Source organism: Plasmodium fragile, assembly GCF_000956335.1.
Source record: "Plasmodium fragile strain nilgiri unplaced genomic scaffold supercont1.53, whole genome shotgun sequence".
In the NCBI taxonomy this organism is placed as follows: domain Eukaryota; phylum Apicomplexa; class Aconoidasida; order Haemosporida; family Plasmodiidae; genus Plasmodium; species Plasmodium fragile.
In genome coordinates, this window is record NW_012192633.1 from 76,657 (window position 1) to 98,806 (window position 22,150).

A 22,150-nucleotide genomic window follows, 5' to 3' on the forward strand; every position below is an offset into this window, starting at 1 on the left:
CCCCCTGTTAATAACCCTTGGCGTCAATATAGAAGAAACCTTTTCGGTCTACATGCGAAGCCTGATTTATGCCCTCCATTCATTCCCTGATGTATGCGGAGCAGTTACATTTTTTACTTCAACCGCAATGATAATTTTTTTTTTTTTTTTCGCCGCGTTACTGCGTGCTGAGCTGAACAAACTTCCCCCCCTCAACAACTGAAATAACATTTCACCCTGAACGCCTCACCTTGTTGACACCACCACCACCCCCTGAACAGACGCCGCTTCCCCAATGAAGCTTCTCTACATATGTGACACACGCTTTTGCACATTCAACTCGAGGGATAAAAAATACTTGTTCAAATATTGGGCCCACTCCTTGCAGGATTTGCTCAATAACAGCAGTCAGAGGGGTATTCGGTTGTGGCTCGTTTGCATAAGTATGGGGAAACTCGCAGTTGCCATAGCGGCGATTGAGGATCAACGCCAAGCGAACACGTTTCAAACAAAATTATGAAGCGAAACGATGCAAAGGCGTGAATTTTCATTGCGATTCAACTTGTAAAAACTTGTAGGATTGAACTTTTCAGTTTTTTTTTTTTTTTTTTTTTTTCTCGCCCATTTTTCAGACCTGATTGATTACATCGACGTGCTAACCTTCTCTGACCCATTCGACTATGAAAATGTGAAAAGGGCATTGGACAATATATCTCCTCATTTTGATTTCAGTGAAAACAATTCCAGACACGGAAACGATATGGCAGTGGATCCACTCATAACCTTTTTGAGGAACAGTGAAAGTAGGTGTCATCCACGTGGAGCCATCATTTGAGCTCGAATATATATGTTCGCATTTTTGCATTTTCGCCATGTGTACTTTATAAAAATGGTACATACCAATGGGCTTGCGTATCCGCCCACACCAGTACCTACACTCGCGCGCTATTCGGCCCCTGTCCACGTCAGACATCTCAACAATTAAGGAGTGCGACAAAGTCGCCATTGTATCTTGCAACATTCACCTATGGGAGGAGAGAATTCCAGAATTGAAACTTCTCGCAGATGCATTTCGCACCAGCGAGTGTAAATTTTACCTCTTCAATGGTTATAATATAGCTGTGTACGCAAGGAGGAATTTCACCGTCCCTAGAAAAAATAAGGGGGCAACGGAAGCAAGGTGGCCTTCACCACTCCATCCCCCAATGAGTACAAACATGTACAAGTGTACATATCGATCTACACTTGTATGTATATATTTTTCACCCCATCCTGCCCCCCCCCCCCTTCACAAACACACATACACACACCTCATGTTAGTACACAAAATCATGGCAGAGGGGAAGAACAAACTACCTCAGCTGAGGCATGCATTGGGGGAATACCCAACCTTCTTCATCAAAAATGTTCCATTGAATAAAATAAATATTTTGCAAATGTCCAAGGAGATATTATCCATCACATTTGTCGTTTCGTTCACCCTCAGCCTACAAAACGAGGTAAGAAGAATGTATATATATATTTGGAGGAGGGGAAGAGAGAGAAGGATCCCAACAAAAAACATATTGTTGAGAGAAGCATGGGTGGACCGCCATTCTCACCACCGTTAAAATTCACCAACATATTTCGCAGCTCGTACTGAAGTGTGAGGGAAGACCTCTGGTGGCAGAAGTCGGACACTCTGCCTTCATGGGGCTGAGCAAATTCCCCGTTGTGTTTGACATACGGGCAAAGGCGCTAAGGGAAGGCATCTCACAGCACTTGGTTAAATCTAGGCACATGCCTCAGCGCGTTAAAGCGTTAGTTGGGTCAACGGGTCAATATGTTAATGAGCCATTGTGACGTTTAAAATATACTCAACGCAGCGACCACCCAGAAGATCCTACACAGATGTGCATACCTGTTTGCATATGTCCATATCAACGACACTCCTCCATAGCCAAGACCAAAATGTCTACCCCCTTCACCTTTTATACTTCCCCTCAGATATATGGGATACCCATTTTTTTAAGCGACATACCTGGGGGTGGGGAAAATTTAGTGTCGCTAGAACGCCTATCAAGGGAGCTCCACGAAAATGTAAGAAATGGAAACAATTGCAAAAAGAAAAAAAAAAAAAAAAATGACAAAAAGTTGACCAGCGGTATGGGAAAAGATACTGCCTGAGATGGTTGTGTTCCTGTCCCCCAATTGTATACATGTCCCCCCTACCCATGTGATGCAAAACTACAGGAGCAAGTTATTATCCTTAGATCGAACATAAACCCTATGGATTTGAAAACACAGTAAAGGGAGAGAGACGACCTGTTCGTACAGCCCGTCCATGTGAAACGGCTAATCATGTGTTCTACCATGTTACACAAGTATTAATATTTAGTTTTACCGTTATTTTTTTCTTATTTTACCCTCCCCCCCTCGCGCGAAGCGAAAAGGAGGTTCGCTTCTTATGGGTTGGGACTCCGATGACAAAGGCGGAAACGTCCATGGCCCTATGTTTGCACGTAAGACCTGTCGTTAGCTATTTCATTGTGCATGCAACAACTATGTGCCTGATGCCTTTGTCTCATTTAAACAAATATCCCCCCTCACCACACTAAACCGAACGAAGGGATTAGCTACCCAAGAAACGTATTCCCTGTCGATCGAAGAGTTTTACAAGGAACACGTTGAACAAAAAAATGAGCACCTCTCAGACGAAAAGATAAAAGAAATATTTAACTTTTTAATTTTGGTGGATGAATTTAACCCATTGGTAGGTCAAAAATATGACCGCTTGATATACATGTATTCTTCCCTATGTATTATTTTTGTTTACGATTTTTTCCTTTTCACTTATATAATTACGGCGTAAAAAACATATTTATGACACACAATTTCGAACGTTTGGACTCATTCCCCTCTTAGGACTACAGCAACGAGCGATTTCAGTATTCCTTCAAGTCTGTGCGTGATTCGTTGATGCCCCTCTCCCCCAGGAATGAACTTTCAAAGAAAAGGTACCTTCGCGCGAACACCTCATCAGCGTCTACATAATTTGCTCCTCATCCATGTCCAATATGTAATGATAATTACATAAGCGCGCCAGGCATATGACCATACCCCCTGTGTGCATGTTTTTCCTCCACACACCATCACCCCCAGGGATAGAAAGAAAAAAACAACCGTCTTAAAATATGCTGCGCTGGATGATGCCCCTGCGGGTGCACAGAATGTCATGCCGCCTAGCCGTCGTGGAAATTTGCCTACTCGAAAACATAACCAGTCGACCAAAGGCAATGGAATTCTGGACCCTAGATCACTTCTCCTAGCCAACATGAATAAGGCCTTCCAAAAGAACATCATATAGGCAGAGCGAGGGGCGCTGCCCTGTGCGAGTGCACATAGAGAGTACCCTTACATGTGTGTGTCCCTTTGCCAGATAAGGACCGTTTTTCTTGTTTTTTTTGTTTTTTTAACCCCAATTGTAATTTTATCGAACTGTTTACCCTTTTTTGGGGGGGAGGGAGACCTCAACAAAGTTGGCAAACCTTTTGAGTGATGTAAAACTTGCCAGTAGAAAGACAATATTATCGGCGTTATTTTTATGTTGTTATAAAAACGGTGGGAAGAAAAAAATGCGGCACATTTTTTTGGCAAACTTGGCAAATGCGGAATGGACTTTGCCACGACAGCAAGCTGTGCGCCATTTTTTTTTTTTTTTTTTTTTTTTTTCCCCTTGCATGCTGGAATCGTCAAGGCTGCCACACTGAGCTACAACGCTCTGCGCATGGTGAAGTTAAAAAAAAAAAAAAAAAAATGTTATCCAAATTAATCGAGCGATGGGAATGAAAAATGTGGGAGTAATATTTGAAGAGAGACGAACGTGCTTAATCATCCTAACCCAGCAGGCGAAAAAAACAAAATAATAAATAAATGGTTAAATATTAGAACAGTATAATTAATCATCCGCGCACAGGATAGCATGTACCTCGGCATCGAACACTCTCATCTTGCAGCTAATGAAGAACGAAATATGCTACCACACAATTGTGGGCGCCGCTTATATACAATCCCTGAATAAGGACGGGCACACAACACAAATCGCACTCGTGTTGTAAAGTGTGCCCGCCCCCACATCAGGTTGAACTAAGGGGAAGCCCTACCGTGCAGAAGCCACAGTCTCCACCACGCACACTTGCCAAATCATGGAAGACAAAAAATACGATCCATCAAACAAAACGAAGGAAAATGTAAAATTCTCAAAATTTGTAACCTCGCTAAGTTTTATGAAAAAAAATATAAATGATAAAGAAGAAGGAATAAAGAAAAAAGTTAAGTACGCCAATGATGAACATGTGTGGATACTGAAGGAGTACGAAGAGGAGGGAAATGCCTTTTTGAAGAAACAGGCGGCACAGAAAAATAAAAATAATGTGTCCCTGAATTGCCTGGGAAGAAAATCATACAAGAATTACAACAGCTACGTAAATCTGTATAATATAGAAATTAAAAAATTTATCAACTCCGTTCGAAAGAACAAGCCAGTCAATTCCATGAGGTAATGGTAATAAAAAAAGGTGTGTGGTCAGGGGACACCTAACATTTGGGTGCCCATTTTTTTTTTGTGTTGTAACATTTGTAAGTATATTTCGCGCTTTTTTTACATCTTCTCCTTTCCGCATATCGTGTTGCTCAAAAAAAAGAAAGAGGAAGTGGCACGACGTGGATAGACCGACTTTTTTTCGCATCCCATTTGGTAAACCTTTGTTACACTGACCTTTCATGTTGTCATTTGTTTTTTTTTTATTTTCACCTTCGTTGCCACGTTTGTTGTGTGCACGTCGTGTCAGTCATTTTCAGCAAAGTGCGCAGCGAAATGCGTAGCGTAACGAAATGTAAGACAAAAAATATGTTCATATATAAAACACGCGCGCGACACAGTGATAAAAAAACAAGCATACAATAGTTTTTTTTTCCCCAGAGACAAACCAATTGGTCGTTTCGACTTGGAAAAAAGAAAAAGAAAAAAAAGGGAACACAAAATTGTTCGTGCAGGCTAATAAACGACTGTTCTTTTTTTGTGGTGGTTCAGCCTGTCACACCCAACTTTTGCGTGTCCTACGGGGGAATAAAAAAGGCGAAGCGATGAAAAAAAAAAAGAAAGACATAACGACAAGGACCGAAAAGTGAAAACTTTCCAGCGCAATAATTACTTACACCTTCAGGTCGTACTTATACCGCTTGGACATGTAACTCCGCTTGTAATCATTCAGGGTGTCAAATCTGAAAAAAAAAAAAAAAAAAAATGTAAAGAAGCGCTGATTGTGGAAAAAATCACATTCCCTTATTACCCGAAAAAAGGGGGGTATATTAGTGGTTGTAGTTGCGTGATCATGTGGTTGGTACAGTCACATGTGCGTCAAAATGCTACGGCCTAACAAATATATAGTAACATTTTTTAGCCCCCCTCTTTTCTGGCATGATAGGCGGAAGGCTATCCCACTTACACGCTCCTTTCGCGCGGCTCATACAAATTCTGGAAAGTTTTAAAAGAACTGGCGGGGAGGAGAAACAGGCCAAGACGCAAAGTAACAAAATAAAGAACCAGGTCTAAAAGACAACAGGCGAAACAGAATACCCATTGCAATAGAGTCAACCCAGTCACATGTAAGTTAAAGAAGAATGAACCGAACTCAACGACAAAAATGTGTATCCCTAGCAGAACAAAAAAAATTATGAATGTCATGTAATTTTCCCAAACAAGGTTCATTAACATGATATTAAAATTGTTATTAGGTAAGCTTGATTTAGAAATTATTTCACTAGCTATTTTCAATAAGGAAAACTGCTTCCCTCCCTTCTTCACTTCCTCCGTGGTTGGTATCGTACGACTTCCATTCTTGCCCATGTCGCCATTTTCAAATTGATTGTTTGGTCCCTTTCCCCAATTGTTCACATTTTCAGTCTTAACCAAGATACTAGATCGACTTTCCTTCTTCAGCTCCTGCATAAAACAGCGAATATCTGCAGAGAGGTCCTTCTTACCCTGCCGCGTGCTACCCACTGAAGGGATAATATACTTGTTACATTTGTCATTTTGTGCCCCTTTGTACATTTCCCAATATATGTGTATGTCCCTCAAAAACGACTTTAAATAAATATGAATATAGGAAAAAAAGAAAAAGAGAAAAAAAATGTTAAACAGAATAGTGCCATGTCTACCTGGACTGATATAGCTGTCCCATTCAGCCATCGATCTGTAATCATTCTTAACATCAATAACATTTTCAATTTTCAAATTTTCTAAATTTTTTTTAAAACGAATACAAGACCGTATGGTGTAAAAGTAGCTCGACTGCTGTCTATCTGTAAGGTATGAAAATTCTGAAAATTCAAACAAGTTCCTCACATCTGCGCTCACAAAATCCCATGTAGACTCAGGAATGAATAAATGACCAAAGAAAAACACCAAAAACAGAATCACCGTCTTGGACAAAATTGAAGACATTATACTGTTTATATCATTTTCCTTAAAAAAGTCATAAGTCTGTTTTTTCTTCTTCCCGACGGTACTTATGGAACTTTTGCGATAGCATGATAGGTAATGAAAAATTACATTCTTCACAAAATATATATATAGTATTTGTATGGTATTTAAAAATTCAAACCCATTTACCAAGGTGCAAACGGTGGAGAATATGATCAGGCAGACATAAAAGGTAATGTTGTACTCGATGTATAGTTTTATATTGGTAAGAATACAGTTTGAGAAATTTTTCAATTTTATAAAATCGTACAAACTTTTGTTCAAAATAACAATGTCGCTTTTCTCTTTACATTCTCCTCTACCCCTATCATCGCATATGCGTAGGCTGCACGATCCCTCCTCACACTCTACACTGCTTTCATTTGTCACAAGTACATTCTTCCCATAGTAATTCGAAATCCTTAACAGACGTGATAAATCTGTATTCTGGCACTTGTAAAAAATATTGTTACTTAAGAGAAAATCGTGTTTTTTTTTTAGTGCTTCATTTTGGCTAGTCATGTTTATCATCACCTTATCATCACATTCTTTCAAATTTAAAACTTCACTTCTGCATTTGTTCGGCATCCAAGATGTATTATTTCCCTTCTTCAGGGTGTAATTTCCCAGACTTGTCTCATTGTAGTAATTTCCATCGCAATTTTTTTCTTCCATGTTTTTCAAATTGCTCTGCCCCTTCATCTTATCTGCCTCCTGCGGATGGCTACCAAATCTGTCATCATCATTTTGGTAATGCAAATCTATCGCTTCCTCTTCACCCACCAACTTTGCATTATACAGCTTGAAATGTTCAAAGAAATGGGGCAAGTCACAAAATAGCTTCTTCACCTTAGACATGCTGTCCTTGGTGAACAACTTCACGCTCATGCCGTTTGCCTCCAACATTTTGTAATCAAAATAAAAATGCTTGTTCAGCATTTTTTCGAAAACCATGATTGAGACACACGTGTAGTCATTCTGTTCTACATACTTGAGATAAGTTTCGTCCAGATTCTTATTCATTTCTTTGTTGTCAAATGTGTAATCGTTGTCGTCTTCGTAATGGAAGAGCTCCTCACTCTCCTTTGCGCTTAGCTCTATTTCTTTGTATGCGAAACATATGACTTCTTCGTACTTTTGTTGCTGCACCTGTTGGACTTTTTCCTTCACCTGGGCGATGTCGCTGTGGGGTGGGGGGGTGGAGCGAAGTGGGTAACGTGCACAAATGTACAAGTGTAAAAGTGGTGAAGTGGGCAGCTGCCCCGAATCACGCCAATGCCAACTAACCTGCGCAACGCGTCGCCGTCCAGGTACTGGCTGCACTTCGGCAAGACCAGACTCGCGCGACCCCTCACGAATATGCGCAGCACGCTCAGGGACTCCTCGCCCTGCGCATCGACCCCCTTGTCGCCCAAAAACCCTTCCTCCGACAAGACAAACGCAATGACAAAATCCTGGCCACCAGATATAACACGAAATAAGCGCTTCTTGGGGATGAAATAATCTTCGAGGTTTATTTCGAATCCCTTTAACAATTTTAAGAGGGACAAATCTATGTACAGAAAGTTCTCATTGTAATGGTACAAGTTGCTTGTCGTCAGAATGCCCTGGACGAGCATTTTGAAAAAGAGGCTCCTTGATATTTCTGCTTTCTTCCCCTGGTCCTTATCCAAATTAATCAATTTCACCTCCACTTGCAGATCTTCCTTTTCATCCCAGTCGGTGCAAAAGCACATATCAGGGTTGCAAAAGAAGAACACACACCTGTACTTTGTGTACCTTTCCAAGTCTACATAAATGATGTTAGTGAAAAGAATTTTCTCGAAAGTATGTTTTCTCTTTAGGATAAAATTTTCCCGCATTATTTCCCTCCAATTTAGCGCTATGCAATTTTGCAGAAGCAAAGGCATTTGGTCAATAGACAGTAAAAGGTACTTGAGGATTTCCAAAATGATACAGTTAAGCAAAAACATCAACATATTGTAGGCAGAAGTCTGCATATTATTCTCGACCAATTTAATTAAGAAGTGAATAAATACGAAGAGGATGCAAAGGATACAATAAAAAATTATTATAATAACAACATTTTTCGAAAAGCTATTTATGATGTCTTCCAGTTCAGTACTTTCGTCCATGTCTTTAATGGTATTTTTGAACATTTGCTTATTTTTACTAACACAGGTGGTTAGCATGATGCCTGTTCCTTCCCGCACTGTTGATTCAGACAAGACAAGAGGAGAATATTCAAATAATTTCTCAAAATTTTTAATTACTCTACTATTTTTACTACTTTTATTTTCTCCCCCTTTTTCATTTACACTTTGACTTAATTTCTCCACATTCCTTCCTCCACCTTTTGGAGTCTCATCAGTATTATGTTCTCCCTTTGTGATTTGTACATTCGTATCTCTCTCTTCTTCCCTACTTAGCCTTTTCAATGCCATTTTGACCTTCAAATTAAGTATATCGAAATAATTTAATTTCTTCTTCCTTAACTCGTTAACGCTAATCTTTCTCTTTTTTGATTTCTCATAGTAGTACATATATTCATCCAGGCTAATTTTTTTCTTCCATGTCTTTTCTGATTTTAAAATGTTAGACTCATCTACTACCATGTTGTTACTTTTTATGAGTATCCCATCTGCCGGGATCACGTCTCCCTTGAAAAGGTAAACAATATCTCCTACTAAAATGCTCTTACTGTTAATTGTGTATATATTATTCTCGAACATTATGTAGTTTAATAGGTTTTTTTTTCTGTCTTGTGCCATATCGGTGGAGTTTTTTGTGCCTTCTTCATTGTTGCCTACATTTTGAATGTCGTTTCCACTACAGGGGTTCTTCTCTCCATCTGACTCTGTACTTAAGACAACCGTCTTCTTGGCAGCTACGCTACATATTACCTCCTCATCCTGCATATCACCCATTCCATCCTGTTGCTCTTCACTTGATATCAATTTCGACCCCGTCTGTCTCCCCCGCTCTGCGAATACACCCTCCACGTTAACTGACGCTATGTTTGCACTTTTGGCCCCCCAACTTTGCCCACTTGCTGCTAACTCACCACCCTGCTTCGCACCTCCCCCAGCATTATCAGGGGAATATCCCAAGGGGGTAATTTCCTTAAAATTCTCTTGCACATAATTGAAATGCTTGTCCCCCTTGAACACCTCGTAGTCATACAGCTCTTCATTTATTCTATTCAGAAAACTCCTTAAGAAAAAATATTTGGAATACTTTTTAATTTCGATCGTTTTTCTGCTTTCATATTTGGAAAACATGGCTTTCCCCTTGGCTTCCTTCTTTATAAAATTACGACATATGTAATTTTCCTTAAAGTTGTTCATCCTCGACATAATCCAGTTGATTCTGTTTTCCTTCGCGTAGTGCACCGCCGTCAGCGCCACACAGCCGATCGTCACTATGAGGGAGAAGAACAGCGACTCCAGGAACTCTGCCAAGGGGGGGGGTTGAGAAGTGGGCGATGAAGTCAGTCATGGAGAGTGAGACAACACAAAAAAGCCAAGTAGCAATGCGAAATAACAACGCCGGCCAGCAGCGGCGCGCACCGCGCAGAGGCTCACCTATCAGGTTTTCCCCATCACACACGTACGTCACAAACGTGTAAAAGTAAACACAAGACAAAAAGACACTCAAAGGATAGTTCGCCATGTATATCTTAACAACAGAAAAGTACGTGAGCGACGGAAGGGATTGAATGATGTTGGAGCAGTAGCTATAAATTCGATAACTGTTTATTACATTAATTTTTTTGTTAAACACGAAATATTGTGGCACCTCCTTTACGCTTCCGATCCCTTCTCTAACATGTTGTCCATTCTGCTCACCAACCGTGTCTACGCTTTTCCCCGTCCCTCCCACATCAGAAAAACTCTCCCCCTTATGCACATTTTTCTCTTTCCTGCCATAGACATACTTTAACATTTTTCGAAAAAACAACAACTTGCATTTTTGCAAAAATGTGTCATCACTGTTTTCATCCAAATAAAAGTTTAATCCATTTTCTTTGCTAATAACTTCCTCCATTAAATTCTTGGAGCTCCTAACCACCTTCAGATCCTCGTTGTAGTCTTCATTTTTTATATACTTGTCAAAAATGCCCTTAAAAAATTTCGCCTCATATGGAAACAAGCTTTTCGTGATTTCGTTGTTCATTTTTTTTTGTGCGGTAGCTTAAGCGGTGTGAACAGATTTCGCTAAAAAACAAAAAAAAAAACAAAAAAGGGGAGGTAAACAAAGGCAAAGAAGAACCTCCACTAGGTTGTTAACCTCTTTGAAGTTATGTCCTTTTTTTTTTTTTTTTTTTTGTACGCGCTTTCCTCACCCTCCAGATGTGCCGAGGCCGTCTCGTTATTTCTCAGCGCGTCTACTTGGTAATAAAGATAAATTAACATTTCCCTCTCAATTTTGTCCGTTATTTCATTTGCTATTCTTCTACTTTTCCCTCACCTGCCGTGTAATTGCCTCTCGATTCTGCCTTTTTTTTTTTTTTTTTGTTTTTTTTTTCACATAATAGGCTCGTATGCTCCTTTTGTTGACTCCGTTAAGAGATTCATACTTTTTTTTTTTTTTTTTTTTTCCCTTTTTCCTAGTGTGCAAAAAGCCCTTCTAGCCATCCCTGCTTCTACACCTCGGGTGCACACAAAGTGGACAGCGCCGGAGAGGGAATTCACACGTCATTGGTGATATGTCAGATGTTATAAAACGAAGCGGAGAAAATAAAAACGCATGGATCTCGTCCCCACAGCATGTGCGCCATTTCGATGCGAAGAAGACTGACCATATTGCGCACTCGCCCGAGAAGCATTCACTTTTTTACGCGAGCATTCCACCCCGTCACTCTCCAAAATAGCATCTACACTGTTTTCCCCTTTATGCTCACCTGAGGGATACACATCAATAAGTGCACATTTTGAAAAGGGACAATTTTGTGAGACATTACACATATAAACATATGCGCGATGAGAAGTTAGGAACATTTTTTTCTTTTTTTTCATTTGAAGCAGGCACGTGAGGCACTCCAACCGAGATGCGGCCTGGGAGTTTGTAAATGTCTCAAATGCTCGCGCGTAAGACTTTTAGCTACGCCGCTTGAAGTGCCCCTCCTTCACTCGGTTCCAAGGTGAAGTGGTTGCAAGGTGAAGCGGCTGCGAGGCAAAGCGGCTCCAAAGTGAAGCAGTTGCAAAGTGAGGTACTTGCGGACTTACCCATTTGCAAACCAAAAAGGCCACCCGCGATGGAGAAGAAACTCGTCGCGGAATCCTACATCGGGTTCAACGGAGCCATCTCGAACAACCTCATACTCATAAGACATGAAAAAAAAATTGACAAAAAAACATACCATGAAAAGTTAAAACAAATAGAGAAAGAAGAAATTGCGGAAAATGAAAAAAAAAAAAAATTAAAAAGTGTTTATAATTTAAAAAGCATAGACATCAATCACAATTATTATGAATTAAAAAAGGAGGAACTCCGTTACCACTTTTACATGATCTATGCCATAGGAACCAACATCATAAAAGAGGACGTGGTGAATAATCATAGAGTCATTTTTAAAAGTGACAAAAATAAAATCACCAAGTTATATGTAGATGCTGCTCAAAAGTATATTTGCTGCTGTAAGGAAAGTAAATTAGTGTCTGACATATATATATACAATTTTGACCATGAGGGGGATCCGATTATTTTGTCTCTTCACAAATTTAGGACCCTGGATATTTCGATCAGCAAGGATGGCAAGTATTTACTTTCGTCTGGTGGGGAGGATGACAAAACGTTGATTTTGACACAAATTGAAAACCAGAAATTTATTTACAAGTCCTCTTCGGATTATCCCTACTCGAATGTTTCCTTTTTCCACAACTCAAACAATTTTATAATAGGTTAGAATGCGACCATCGCTTTTGATGTGTGCGCGTGAGCCTGAGGCTTATATGTCATGCGCTTCCCTATGATAGCTTCCCTGCATGTTAGAAAATAGGTGGAGGCTTTCCTCCATTAAGGAAACCAAACTGAGGGGAAACCCCCCCTATCATATTTCCTCCTCCCCCCTTTTTTTATACGCAGCCAAGCTTAACAGCATCAAAATATGCTACTACGACTTCACGAAGAAGTTAATGAGCGAAGAGGAGGTGAATACCTCCATTTACAAGAGACAGTTTGTCTGCCTCGAGCTGAAGAAAAATGATGAGTATGCCTACCTCGGGACGACCACAGGCGATGTTCTCGTCGTGAACATCAAGTCGAAGGTCCTCGAGAACATCATCCCAGAGAACTACCTTTTCAGCAACGGGATAAACGTGGTGAAGATTCTGAGCGATAACACGATTTTGACAGGTGAGGAAGGGAGCGCTCCAACAAAAGGGGTATCAAGTGGTGGCCAAGTGTTGCAAACAGCTGGAAAAGGGAGGCACCAACGCGTAATAAAGGAATGAGCAAGTGACCGCTATACATATTGTACCACACCGCTTCTCCCAGCAAAAACACCCTATTCAATCCATTTGTACAATGGTGTCCCCCCTATGCAGGAAGCGGAGACGGATATGTGAGCCTAATAGACGTGGAAGAAAAAAAGATCGTGAGAAAAACAAAATTGTATGGATCCATCAACTCCATAGAAATGAGAAATTCCTCCACCCTATATATCAGTGTCCACGAAAATGTCATATATGTGATGGACGTCATTAACAATACACACAAGGTCCTAATGTTACTCCACAATAATTACATTCGAGACTTATGTTTCCCCTTGAATTACAATTACATCATGTATACCTGTAGCCACAACAACATAATGGCTTGGCATTTTTACGAAAAAAAAATTATTTTTTTAAAAAATATAGAAAAGGGAAAATTCATCTACTACGATAAAAAATTTTTGAACATACCAACAGATAAAAAAGAGAAGCTATGCAAAATGAACAAATTACATGAACAAAATATTGCACACACTTTGGAAAAAAAAAAAAACAGCCATGTGGAAACATTCGAAAAAATAAATAAAAATTTGATATGCCATAGCATACAAATTACCAACGATGGAAAGTACGTTGCTCTTTCTGTCCACAACAATATTTATTTATTAACATCAAAGTATATGAAAATTGTGACAATCATTTTAAATGCACATTATGATTATTGTAATGCTTTGGTCTTTCACAAGCAGTATGATTTAATCACTGCTGGAAATCATGGAGATATTAAATTGTGGAAATTTCAAGATGCCAAATATGTCAATGTTAATACTTTGACTTACCACTGCATGGCCATCAACCGGATCATCCTCTACGGGGACAAATACGTAACTGAAAAACAGCGTCGTCATGGAGTGACGAAGTGGCGATGCGTCTCGCTTCATCAGTGAATGTGTATTGATGCATCGTGATAAAGGTGACCTTTTGTTACCACCTGTCCACTGATAAGAGTATGCACATAATTTTCTCATCCCCCCCTACCTTTTTAAAAAAACCGCAGCTCTGCAGCTGTAGCGAAGATGGACTCATAAGCATTTACAACATAGATGAAAACACACTTGTGAAAAAAATAATAGACACCAGCAACACCAGATATAGGCAAATATGCCTGAACAAAAAATATGACATGCTTCTCTGCTGCGGAAATAATAACATTTTTATGTACTACGATTTGATAAAAAATGAAATCAGCAAGCACTTTTACTATTCCCCTTTCCACAACGTCCTCACGGTCGACATGGACAACACTGGGGCGTACTTCATAACAGGTGCGTCCGCCGCCCTGGTTTCGCTACGCTGGCATGTGCTGCGAAACAAACCCTTGTCCATCTGCGCACCCCTCCACACACGCAGGCTCCGACGACTGCAAGCTGAGGCTCTACGAATTCAAAACGTGCACGTGTCTGTACATAGGTATGCCCTCCCCCGGCAATGTGCACCATTCGCAGCCGCATCACTGCGTAGCAACATGATCGCATAACCTCCCCTCCCCCTGCAGGAGATGCACACAACGGCGCCATAAACAAATGCATGTTCACGGTCGACAATCATTTCATCATATCAGCTTCGAAGGACGAAAGTAAGACACAGCGAGTTAGGCAATCACTCGTGCGGTGGAACACCCTAAATCCTGGAGCACAAAAAAAAAAAACAAAAAAAAGAAAAAAAGACAACGCAAATGGGAGTACAAAACGGACAAGGTCACCCTTGCCATACGCACCTCGCAACTCAGCGTCCACGGCAAAAGCAAAAAAAAAGTAACAAAACGAATGCAACGATGAATTCCCCAAACTGTGCAGGCATTATTTACTGGAGCGTTCCCGCGGAAATGAAGAAGCAGCGCTTGGAAAAGGCGCTGCAGGAGTAGACGTCCCGCTTGCGCGCACAGGCAGAAGTATCCCATGGGTGTTGCTCAAAAAAGCGGCACACCTTTTTATTTTCCACTTGGTGTTTTTTTTTTTTTTAATTTTTTTTTTTTTTTTTTTATGCACGTTTGTCCCCCCGCGAGAAATGTGTCACACAAAAATGCCAACATTTTATGCACACGCATACACATACCCAAACGAAAACAAATTAAAAAAAAAAAAAAAAACTCGACAACGCGACCACGACAATGCCACGTGGACAACGCGACAGCGCGACGACGCCGCTGGAGCAACGGGGAATGCTTAATTCATGTGCGTGAAAAGTATCTCGTCAAATTTGGACGTAAACCAGATTTCCGGCCCACAAATATCAAACCGTATTTGACAGAAAAGGAAAAAACAATTAATTTTCTCATTTTTAAAATCGTACTTATCAAAAAAAATCATATTATTTTTTTTAATTATCTCTTTGATTTCTTCATTGTACATATCAACACTCCTCGATTTGATGCTCCGAAGAACAGTCAAAAAAAAGTACTTAAATCCTTGGCTCACATTATTCAAGTCCTGCAATTTGTCCTTAGATAACACGTGATTACTACTTGTACCTCGTGCCCCGTCGCAATTTTCCTCCTGCTGTTTCTTCCTCATGTCTTCATAGTTTTCCTCTGTTGTAGAAATGGTATTATCATTCACTTTCTTCATAAGGGAATTATTTAACTCCAAATTATCATTTTGCACATGAACATTTGAATTTTTTAAAAGATTTTTTAATTTTACTAATGGACACTCATTCTTAAGTTTCAATAAAATTTTTTCATCCGTTATAAACAAAAAACTGTAGTCCCTGTACAGAGTCCTCAGAACAACATAATTGGGCCTGTTGGAAGTGTCTTTATAATTTTTCTCAAATAATCTCAATTCGGGGGTACAGCTACTGCCAATATTAATTTGGGTTATCTGATCATACATTAGTATTTTCCTTGACCAACTGGCCATGATGCATATATGTCCACGATTAAATCTTAATATATTTTTTTTTATTTTTCCCTTCCTCGTAACTTTTATGGCTAAAACTCCCTTTAGCATTTCCCTCAGGGCTATCAAATAATTTCGAAACAGGGTGTACTGCTCCGTGCAGTACAAGAGTGCCATTCGAACTCTAATCGCCTCGCCTACATTTAAATAAGTGCTCATCGCCTTCGCCACGAATTCAACGTCTTCGTCTCTCTCGTTGACGTTCATAAGGAAGTGGTACTTCTTCTGCAGTGCGCATGGGAGGGGGGTCAGTGCGTCAGTCGATTCGCGTATACACACGCACGTTGCCGCGTCATGGGGCAAACCCACTGCTGCAACCAGTTCAGAAGAAGACACATTTAATGACTCTCTCCACGTGAATGCATCTCTTCATGCACATATGTACGTTTTTCAAACCCACGTGGGGATCGACTCCCATCTTTTACCTCATTTTTCATAGCCTTGTTCATAAAGAAGGGGAGTTTCTTCGCCGAATTTTCGTCCACGTCTACAGGGAGAGAGGGGGGTGGAAGGAATGAGCAGTGTGATGAGCACACGACCTATTGTAATTCCCCAATGAGGATATGTTACTTCCCATGCCAGCCCTGACTGAGCACCTTCCGACGTACCATTTTTCGCCTGTATTATCTTTTCATTCGGGTTCAAATGTGGATCAATTTTTCCGTAGGCCCTAAACCACAAGCAGAGGAGGGGAGGGGGTTAGTAGGAATAATAAATAAACAGATATGCGTTGTACTCCTGGTAACGATGGTCACTTTGGTTTGAAGCCAAGTGGGTTCATGTCACGTGCAGGGAGATCTGTGGCACACCGGGCGAGGAAGCAAAAACATGTATGCCTACACATGTGCATAGCGTTTCCTCCTGTCCACACTTACTCGTAAACGGTTTCATTGCAGTTTCTCCTTTGGTCTAGCTTTTTCCTAAAACTCATTTTTTTTATTCTTTTCGAATTGGACAAATTGGGATGCGGTTGAGGGGGAACGGGAAGACAAGTTGGTGTAATAGCCGAAAGAGGGGGTCAAATAATAGCTGTCTTGGAAGATAAATAAAAACAGGAAACGAATTACCGTTCTGTACTTATCTTTGTGTGTGCAGCTATGAATATATGTGCGCAAGTAGAAATGCCTCGCATATAACTACATATTCGTAATTATACTAACCACGAACAAACGCTAACGCTTTTATTTCTACAGATGTTTGTGACAACTGGCCAAAAATTAACACGGAAATGACTCTTATACCAACCACCTTCCCTTTTGTTTTGTTTTGTTTTTTTTTTTAAATGTTACAAATGCGGAAATGTTGCTAAGCACGAGGGAACCAGTTTAAGCAGGTTGTCCCTGCGTAGTTGAACTTTTGTTTACGTCTGACATATGGGGCACCATGTATTTTTTCGCGTTTATTCTTCTGCGCATTGCGCGTCTTCTTCGTCTTTTTTCTGTTTTTTTTTTTTTTTCCTCCTTACGCCTCAAATTTCGTGCCGATTGCGCCACTCGCTCAACATGTGTGGCCAAGCATGCGCAACCAAAAAATTCTGCAATGTTAAGAGTGTACCGAAAAAGTTATCGAGAAGGAAAAAAAAAAAAAAAAAAAAAAAAAAAAATTTGTGGACACTACAAAATTCAGGAAGAAAAATATAAAAGTGAGGAAAATTCAAAATTGAAGATCGAAAAAAAATGCCCCTTGGCACGAAACCTCCGAGCGGCAAAATGCGTGTTTGCTGCGTCGCCAAGTATGCACAAGAGGGAGTAGCGAAATGGGTGGCAAGTGAACGTACACGGATCGGCTAGCCGATATGCATGCCACCAGATACGCATAGCAACAAGTACACATGCGCATACGCGAGTGCACGCACGATCTGTATTATCCGACGCAGACAAAGTGCAGAAAAGAAGGACAGGTGGGCATCTGAATGTGTTTCCCTCCCCATGCGCTGCCGCACATTTATATCCTCATATTTTTGGCAAACAAATTAATTATTAAAAAAGACGAATAAAAAAGGCGGACACATCCCAGGGGAGGAAGCGTTTGATCCCCCTGTCGTGCATGTACCAAATTATCCATTTTATATCTGCATGTTTGGCAGGCTTGTACCAAAAGCTCTCCTCATTCTTCGCCTTTTAAAATGGGGACGAGTCGTTTTTATTCCCGTCCACCAGCTAGCGGTATCATGCTAATTGACGAAGGCGCTTTTTTGTACGCTTTATTAAAAATTTGTACAGTCAAAAAAAAAAAAAAAAAAAAACATACATGTTAATTCAGTTTAATTTAAAATGGGAGACGCGCACGAAACGATAATGATTTGTGCTTCCCCCATTCTGCGGGTTGAAAAATGTATTCGCCATATATCTTGAGTTGTACGCGTGTATATAATATACAGGCGCTGGAGACACATGCTCGCGCCCGAACGAATGTCGGAAAGGCTGACAAGCCCACATGGCTGCAATGTGATATGACAGGGAAGGGTTTCGCAGGTAAGCAGCAGACAATCACTTCGTAGTTTATGACTTCGCAGTTTATCACTTCGTAGATTCATCCCCCCCTGCCGACTAAGAGAAATGCTTGGGGGAGGATTGGAAGGCGTTTTTCAAAACGAAGGCCTCGGACAAAATGGACTCAATGTCCTGAATCTTCCAGTTGTGCGTAGGAAAGCGCTGCATGAACAGGAGCATCTGCTGAAAGTCCATTTCTTTTAAATACTTAGACCAGTGAACTAAAAAAACGGCGCAAATGTAAGGATGGAAGTCGGTGAAAATGTCACATATGTCACTAATATACGTGTCCAATAATCGAATGGATATATCAATGGGAAATTCCCTTAACAAAAGACAGTTCACCCATCTGAAGGAAAACTGAATAAAATCAATATTATTTTCGTATATATGATTAAATAAAGAATTATCAATTCGTTTTACTATTTCTTTAACTTTTATAATTGCTCTTTGAATGCCCGGTTGCCCAAAAGTATAATTATCTTGAATCTGTTCCAACAGTTTTGAAAGACAAAAATATAAATCCGATTCAACATTCCTCAATTCATCATCAGCTATCCTGTCTACATCATCAGAATTTATTTCCTTCTTTAAAACTATGGGTCTTAGAAAAACGATTAAAAATGGAGTTACCAAATCGTTAATTCCTTGTACGTATCCGGAGGCTGGATGTCGAACAGAGTATATGAACAATACCTGTTCGCTCAGCTGCTGAATTTTTTTATGATTAAAAATGTTATAACAGGATTTAGTTCTTGGTATGTCCACTTTAATTTGACGTAAAATCTTCAATTCTTCCTCCGACAATTTACTCTTATTGTAGTAATATTCCTTTTTCAAATTCTCATATTCATCTCTTTTTTTTTTTAATACTTTATCCGTATCTTCACGATTTAGCGGAAGGTACCCAAGGGCTAGCTTCCAGCATTTCTCCCGCACGTCAAAGGCCATCTCATCGGATATTCCCCCCCATAGGATGTTCTTCAGTTCATCTGTGGAGCAAGGCGCAAAAATAACGGGCACAAGAGAGCATGTGGACGAATGGGTTGGGTCTCTCGTATGCCCACTCAATGGCTGTAACTCTCTGTCGGATGCATTCAGATCAATCTCAAAAGAGTGCCCCAATTAAGTTAAGCAGCAATGAACACACACAGCTGACAATGAGCGTGGGGATAACATGCCCTGTTCCCCCCAAATGACACTATCCTCTACAGACACAGGAATACAAAGCAGAGGAAGAAAAAATCGCACAAGCTACATTTCCATTCGATGTAGATAAAACGTACAAGCATCCGCACAGGTGCACTTCTCCTGAGGGATGCCACAGAACTACCTATGCAGAACTAATTAGCACACAGACGTGAGAGGGCATCCCACCGCACCCCCTCTCAATGTGACCCACACAAGTATGCACATCTGGCCATGTTGCTCTTTCACCTACTTATGTCGACAATAGGACTGTTCAGGATAGAACACAATTTCTTCATCCTCTGCGAAATGTTTTTTTTTTCCGTTTGATCTTTTTTCTTTTCATCCTTTTCTTCCTCTAATTTCATTTTGTATTATTATTATTTTTTTTTATATATTATTTAACAATTATGAGGGAGAAATCATATCACACAGAACAAAATGAAGATTTCATTTTTCACAGGGATGCAAAAAAAAAAAACCCTAATATGAATTCACATTTTACTTAAATGGGTTTTTTGCCAGGGCAAGGTAGGGGGGTGTAGGAAGGTTTTGTTCATCTCATTAGAGAAGTTTTTCTTTTACCATTTTTATTGTATTGTATTGCATTGTATTGCATTGTATTGTATTTGTATTTGTATTTGTATTTGTATTTGTATTTGTATTTGTATTTGTATTGTATTGTATTGTATTGTATTGTATTTTTTTTTTTTTTTTTTTTTTTTTTTTTTACCATTCGTTATATTACGTACATTTTTATATGCGTTATAATGGGGATCCGTTTAGGCGACGCGGAGTTAGGTACACATATTTCTCGCCATGCTCTGTGAGCGGGAGAATGCATACGATGATATAAGTCCCTTGGGGATGCCCCCATTGTGTCATGCCCACAATAGGCTTCAACGTAGATACCAATCACAGGTGAAGCATACATTACCCCTTATTGTTACTTCTTTCCTTGCGTTGATCCATGTTGTGTTAACTTTTTAAGTAACCCTAGATGGAGGAAGCTATCTGTGGAGACGGTCGAACCGTTACAAAAACGAAGATGCCTACACGTTCGTACACATTGTTGTTGAGTAGCCTGATTACTGAACAAGTCAAATTAACAACAAGGAATTAAAAAAAAAAAAAAAAAGATTGCACACATTCGCTAAAGGCATAAGGTGTATGTAGAGCAAAATGCCTTATGTGCTAATTGCTTCTATACAAAATTGGGTAAGAAGCACAAAAAAAAATAGCACGCACAACTTTTCTTCCGAGGAGCTCTTATAAAAATCTTCCTTCCCGTTGCCCCGTATCCTCACATTTCGTGAGTTTAAAAACATTGCGTATGAGATGTTTGCCAAAATCGCCAAGTGTGTTTCCATGACATGTGCACCGCACGCAGGGGTCACGTCCATGTAAATGGCCTTATTCGTGTAAATACAAAGGGAAAAAAAAAAAAAAAAAAAAAAATACAAATGTATTACAAACATGTAACATAAACGTGTGACCCATAAGAGCGATGCGCCACACACCCACACAATGGGGTTATCCGCTGATTAGTCGATGTTTCCCTTTCCATACACCCGCGAGTTGTTCAAAATATTAAATTTTAAACTAGTTATACATCTGGACCTGCAGGTTGATACTTTGCCAAATGTGCATAACGAGATCGCGTTGTTTCGATTCTCACCCAGACCTTGCAGCCCCTTGTTACAGCTTATCAATTTACTGTACAGTCAGCCATGTGCAAAAAAAAAAAAAAAAAAAAAAAAAAAAAGCAACATGTTAGCACAGCAAAGTGACAGCACTACAAAAAGCATAAAAACGATTTGCCAGCCGAACGGTGAGCAAAATAAGGACCAACCAAGTAGTCATAAAAAATTGCGAAGCCTTTTAACACCCTGCTAAATAATGCTTGTTCAAAGCGTCCGTTACGTTGCAACAAAATATCTTACGCTTAAAAGTGTTTGATTTTTGGCAAATTTTCTTCACGCCGTGAGCCGGTTAATAAATTTCCAGACAGAATGTGCCTCACGCGTTTTTACGCCACACTCTGTCGTTATTTTTTTTGTTAAGTTTGACCAACTGAAATTTTTATTTTCTTTTTTGTGTTAAACTGTATGGGTTATATCTTCCCTTTTGATGCCTCTCCTCCAACATTGCATCCGTTATTTGTTTAGTTATTTGATCGTGCCGTATGTGTTATGCTTATATTTTTTCTTTTTTTTTTGTCCCAACTTTTTTTTTTTTTTTTTTTACGTGACTCTTTGCCGCTAAAACATTACCCCCTTCTTTTGTGACCTCATAAAATTGTTTGCATTTAAAAAAAAAAGAATAAAGAAAAAGCGTCTAAGTCTTATACATTTTAGCACACTTCATGGGTGTATGCCTTGTGTTATTTTCCCCCTTTGTGATAATACGTAATTTTAAACGTTTAACTCACTTCGATCTGCCGCGTGGCCGATTGAATTTCCACGTCGATTTACGTGCACACGAGCAGCTTCACACATGTCATGACGCGATAAGGGCTCAGGGACTTGTCATTCACCAAAGTGGGAAACCCCAGGTAGGGGGGGGGTTCCGTTTTTTTTTTTTTTTTTT

At 39.9% G+C, this 22,150-nt stretch overlaps 6 protein-coding genes across 6 annotated transcripts; 3 read left to right on the forward strand and 3 right to left on the reverse strand.

Annotated features, from left to right (window-relative positions):
* Positions 1-274: 274 nt before the first annotated feature.
* AK88_04087 (uncharacterized protein) lies at positions 275-3,325 on the forward strand (the record flags this gene model as incomplete). The annotated part of the gene is made up of 11 exons (XM_012481697.1): positions 275-422; positions 612-782; positions 949-1,086; positions 1,300-1,478; positions 1,612-1,743; positions 1,966-2,058; positions 2,212-2,264; positions 2,405-2,480; positions 2,588-2,731; positions 2,884-2,975; positions 3,121-3,325. The coding sequence occupies 11 exons, from the start codon at positions 275-277 to the stop codon at positions 3,323-3,325; spliced, it is 1,431 nt and encodes a 476-aa protein (XP_012337120.1).
* An 838-nt stretch (positions 3,326-4,163) lies between these two features.
* On the forward strand, positions 4,164-4,520 carry AK88_04088 (uncharacterized protein; the record flags this gene model as incomplete). Its single annotated transcript, XM_012481698.1, has 1 exon — positions 4,164-4,520. One exon carries the CDS (start codon positions 4,164-4,166, stop codon positions 4,518-4,520), a length of 357 nt encoding a protein of 118 aa, XP_012337121.1.
* Positions 4,521-5,171: 651 nt separating this feature from the next.
* AK88_04089 (uncharacterized protein) lies at positions 5,172-10,660 on the reverse strand (the record flags this gene model as incomplete). The annotated part of the gene is made up of 4 exons (XM_012481699.1): positions 5,172-5,241; positions 5,466-7,667; positions 7,772-9,938; positions 10,069-10,660. The coding sequence occupies 4 exons, from the start codon at positions 10,658-10,660 to the stop codon at positions 5,172-5,174; spliced, it is 5,031 nt and encodes a 1,676-aa protein (XP_012337122.1).
* A 1,081-nt stretch (positions 10,661-11,741) lies between these two features.
* On the forward strand, positions 11,742-14,845 carry AK88_04090 (uncharacterized protein; the record flags this gene model as incomplete). The annotated part of the gene is made up of 7 exons (XM_012481700.1): positions 11,742-12,387; positions 12,572-12,841; positions 13,033-13,805; positions 13,979-14,246; positions 14,332-14,391; positions 14,477-14,557; positions 14,778-14,845. 7 exons carry the CDS (start codon positions 11,742-11,744, stop codon positions 14,843-14,845), a joined length of 2,166 nt encoding a protein of 721 aa, XP_012337123.1.
* A 301-nt stretch (positions 14,846-15,146) lies between these two features.
* Positions 15,147-16,812, reverse strand: AK88_04091 (uncharacterized protein; the record flags this gene model as incomplete). The annotated part of the gene is made up of 4 exons (XM_012481701.1): positions 15,147-16,106; positions 16,307-16,368; positions 16,490-16,551; positions 16,757-16,812. The coding sequence occupies 4 exons, from the start codon at positions 16,810-16,812 to the stop codon at positions 15,147-15,149; spliced, it is 1,140 nt and encodes a 379-aa protein (XP_012337124.1).
* Positions 16,813-18,430: 1,618 nt separating this feature from the next.
* AK88_04092 (uncharacterized protein) lies at positions 18,431-19,929 on the reverse strand (the record flags this gene model as incomplete). The annotated part of the gene is made up of 2 exons (XM_012481702.1): positions 18,431-19,365; positions 19,815-19,929. The coding sequence occupies 2 exons, from the start codon at positions 19,927-19,929 to the stop codon at positions 18,431-18,433; spliced, it is 1,050 nt and encodes a 349-aa protein (XP_012337125.1).
* Between the last annotated feature and the right edge of the window lie 2,221 nt (positions 19,930-22,150).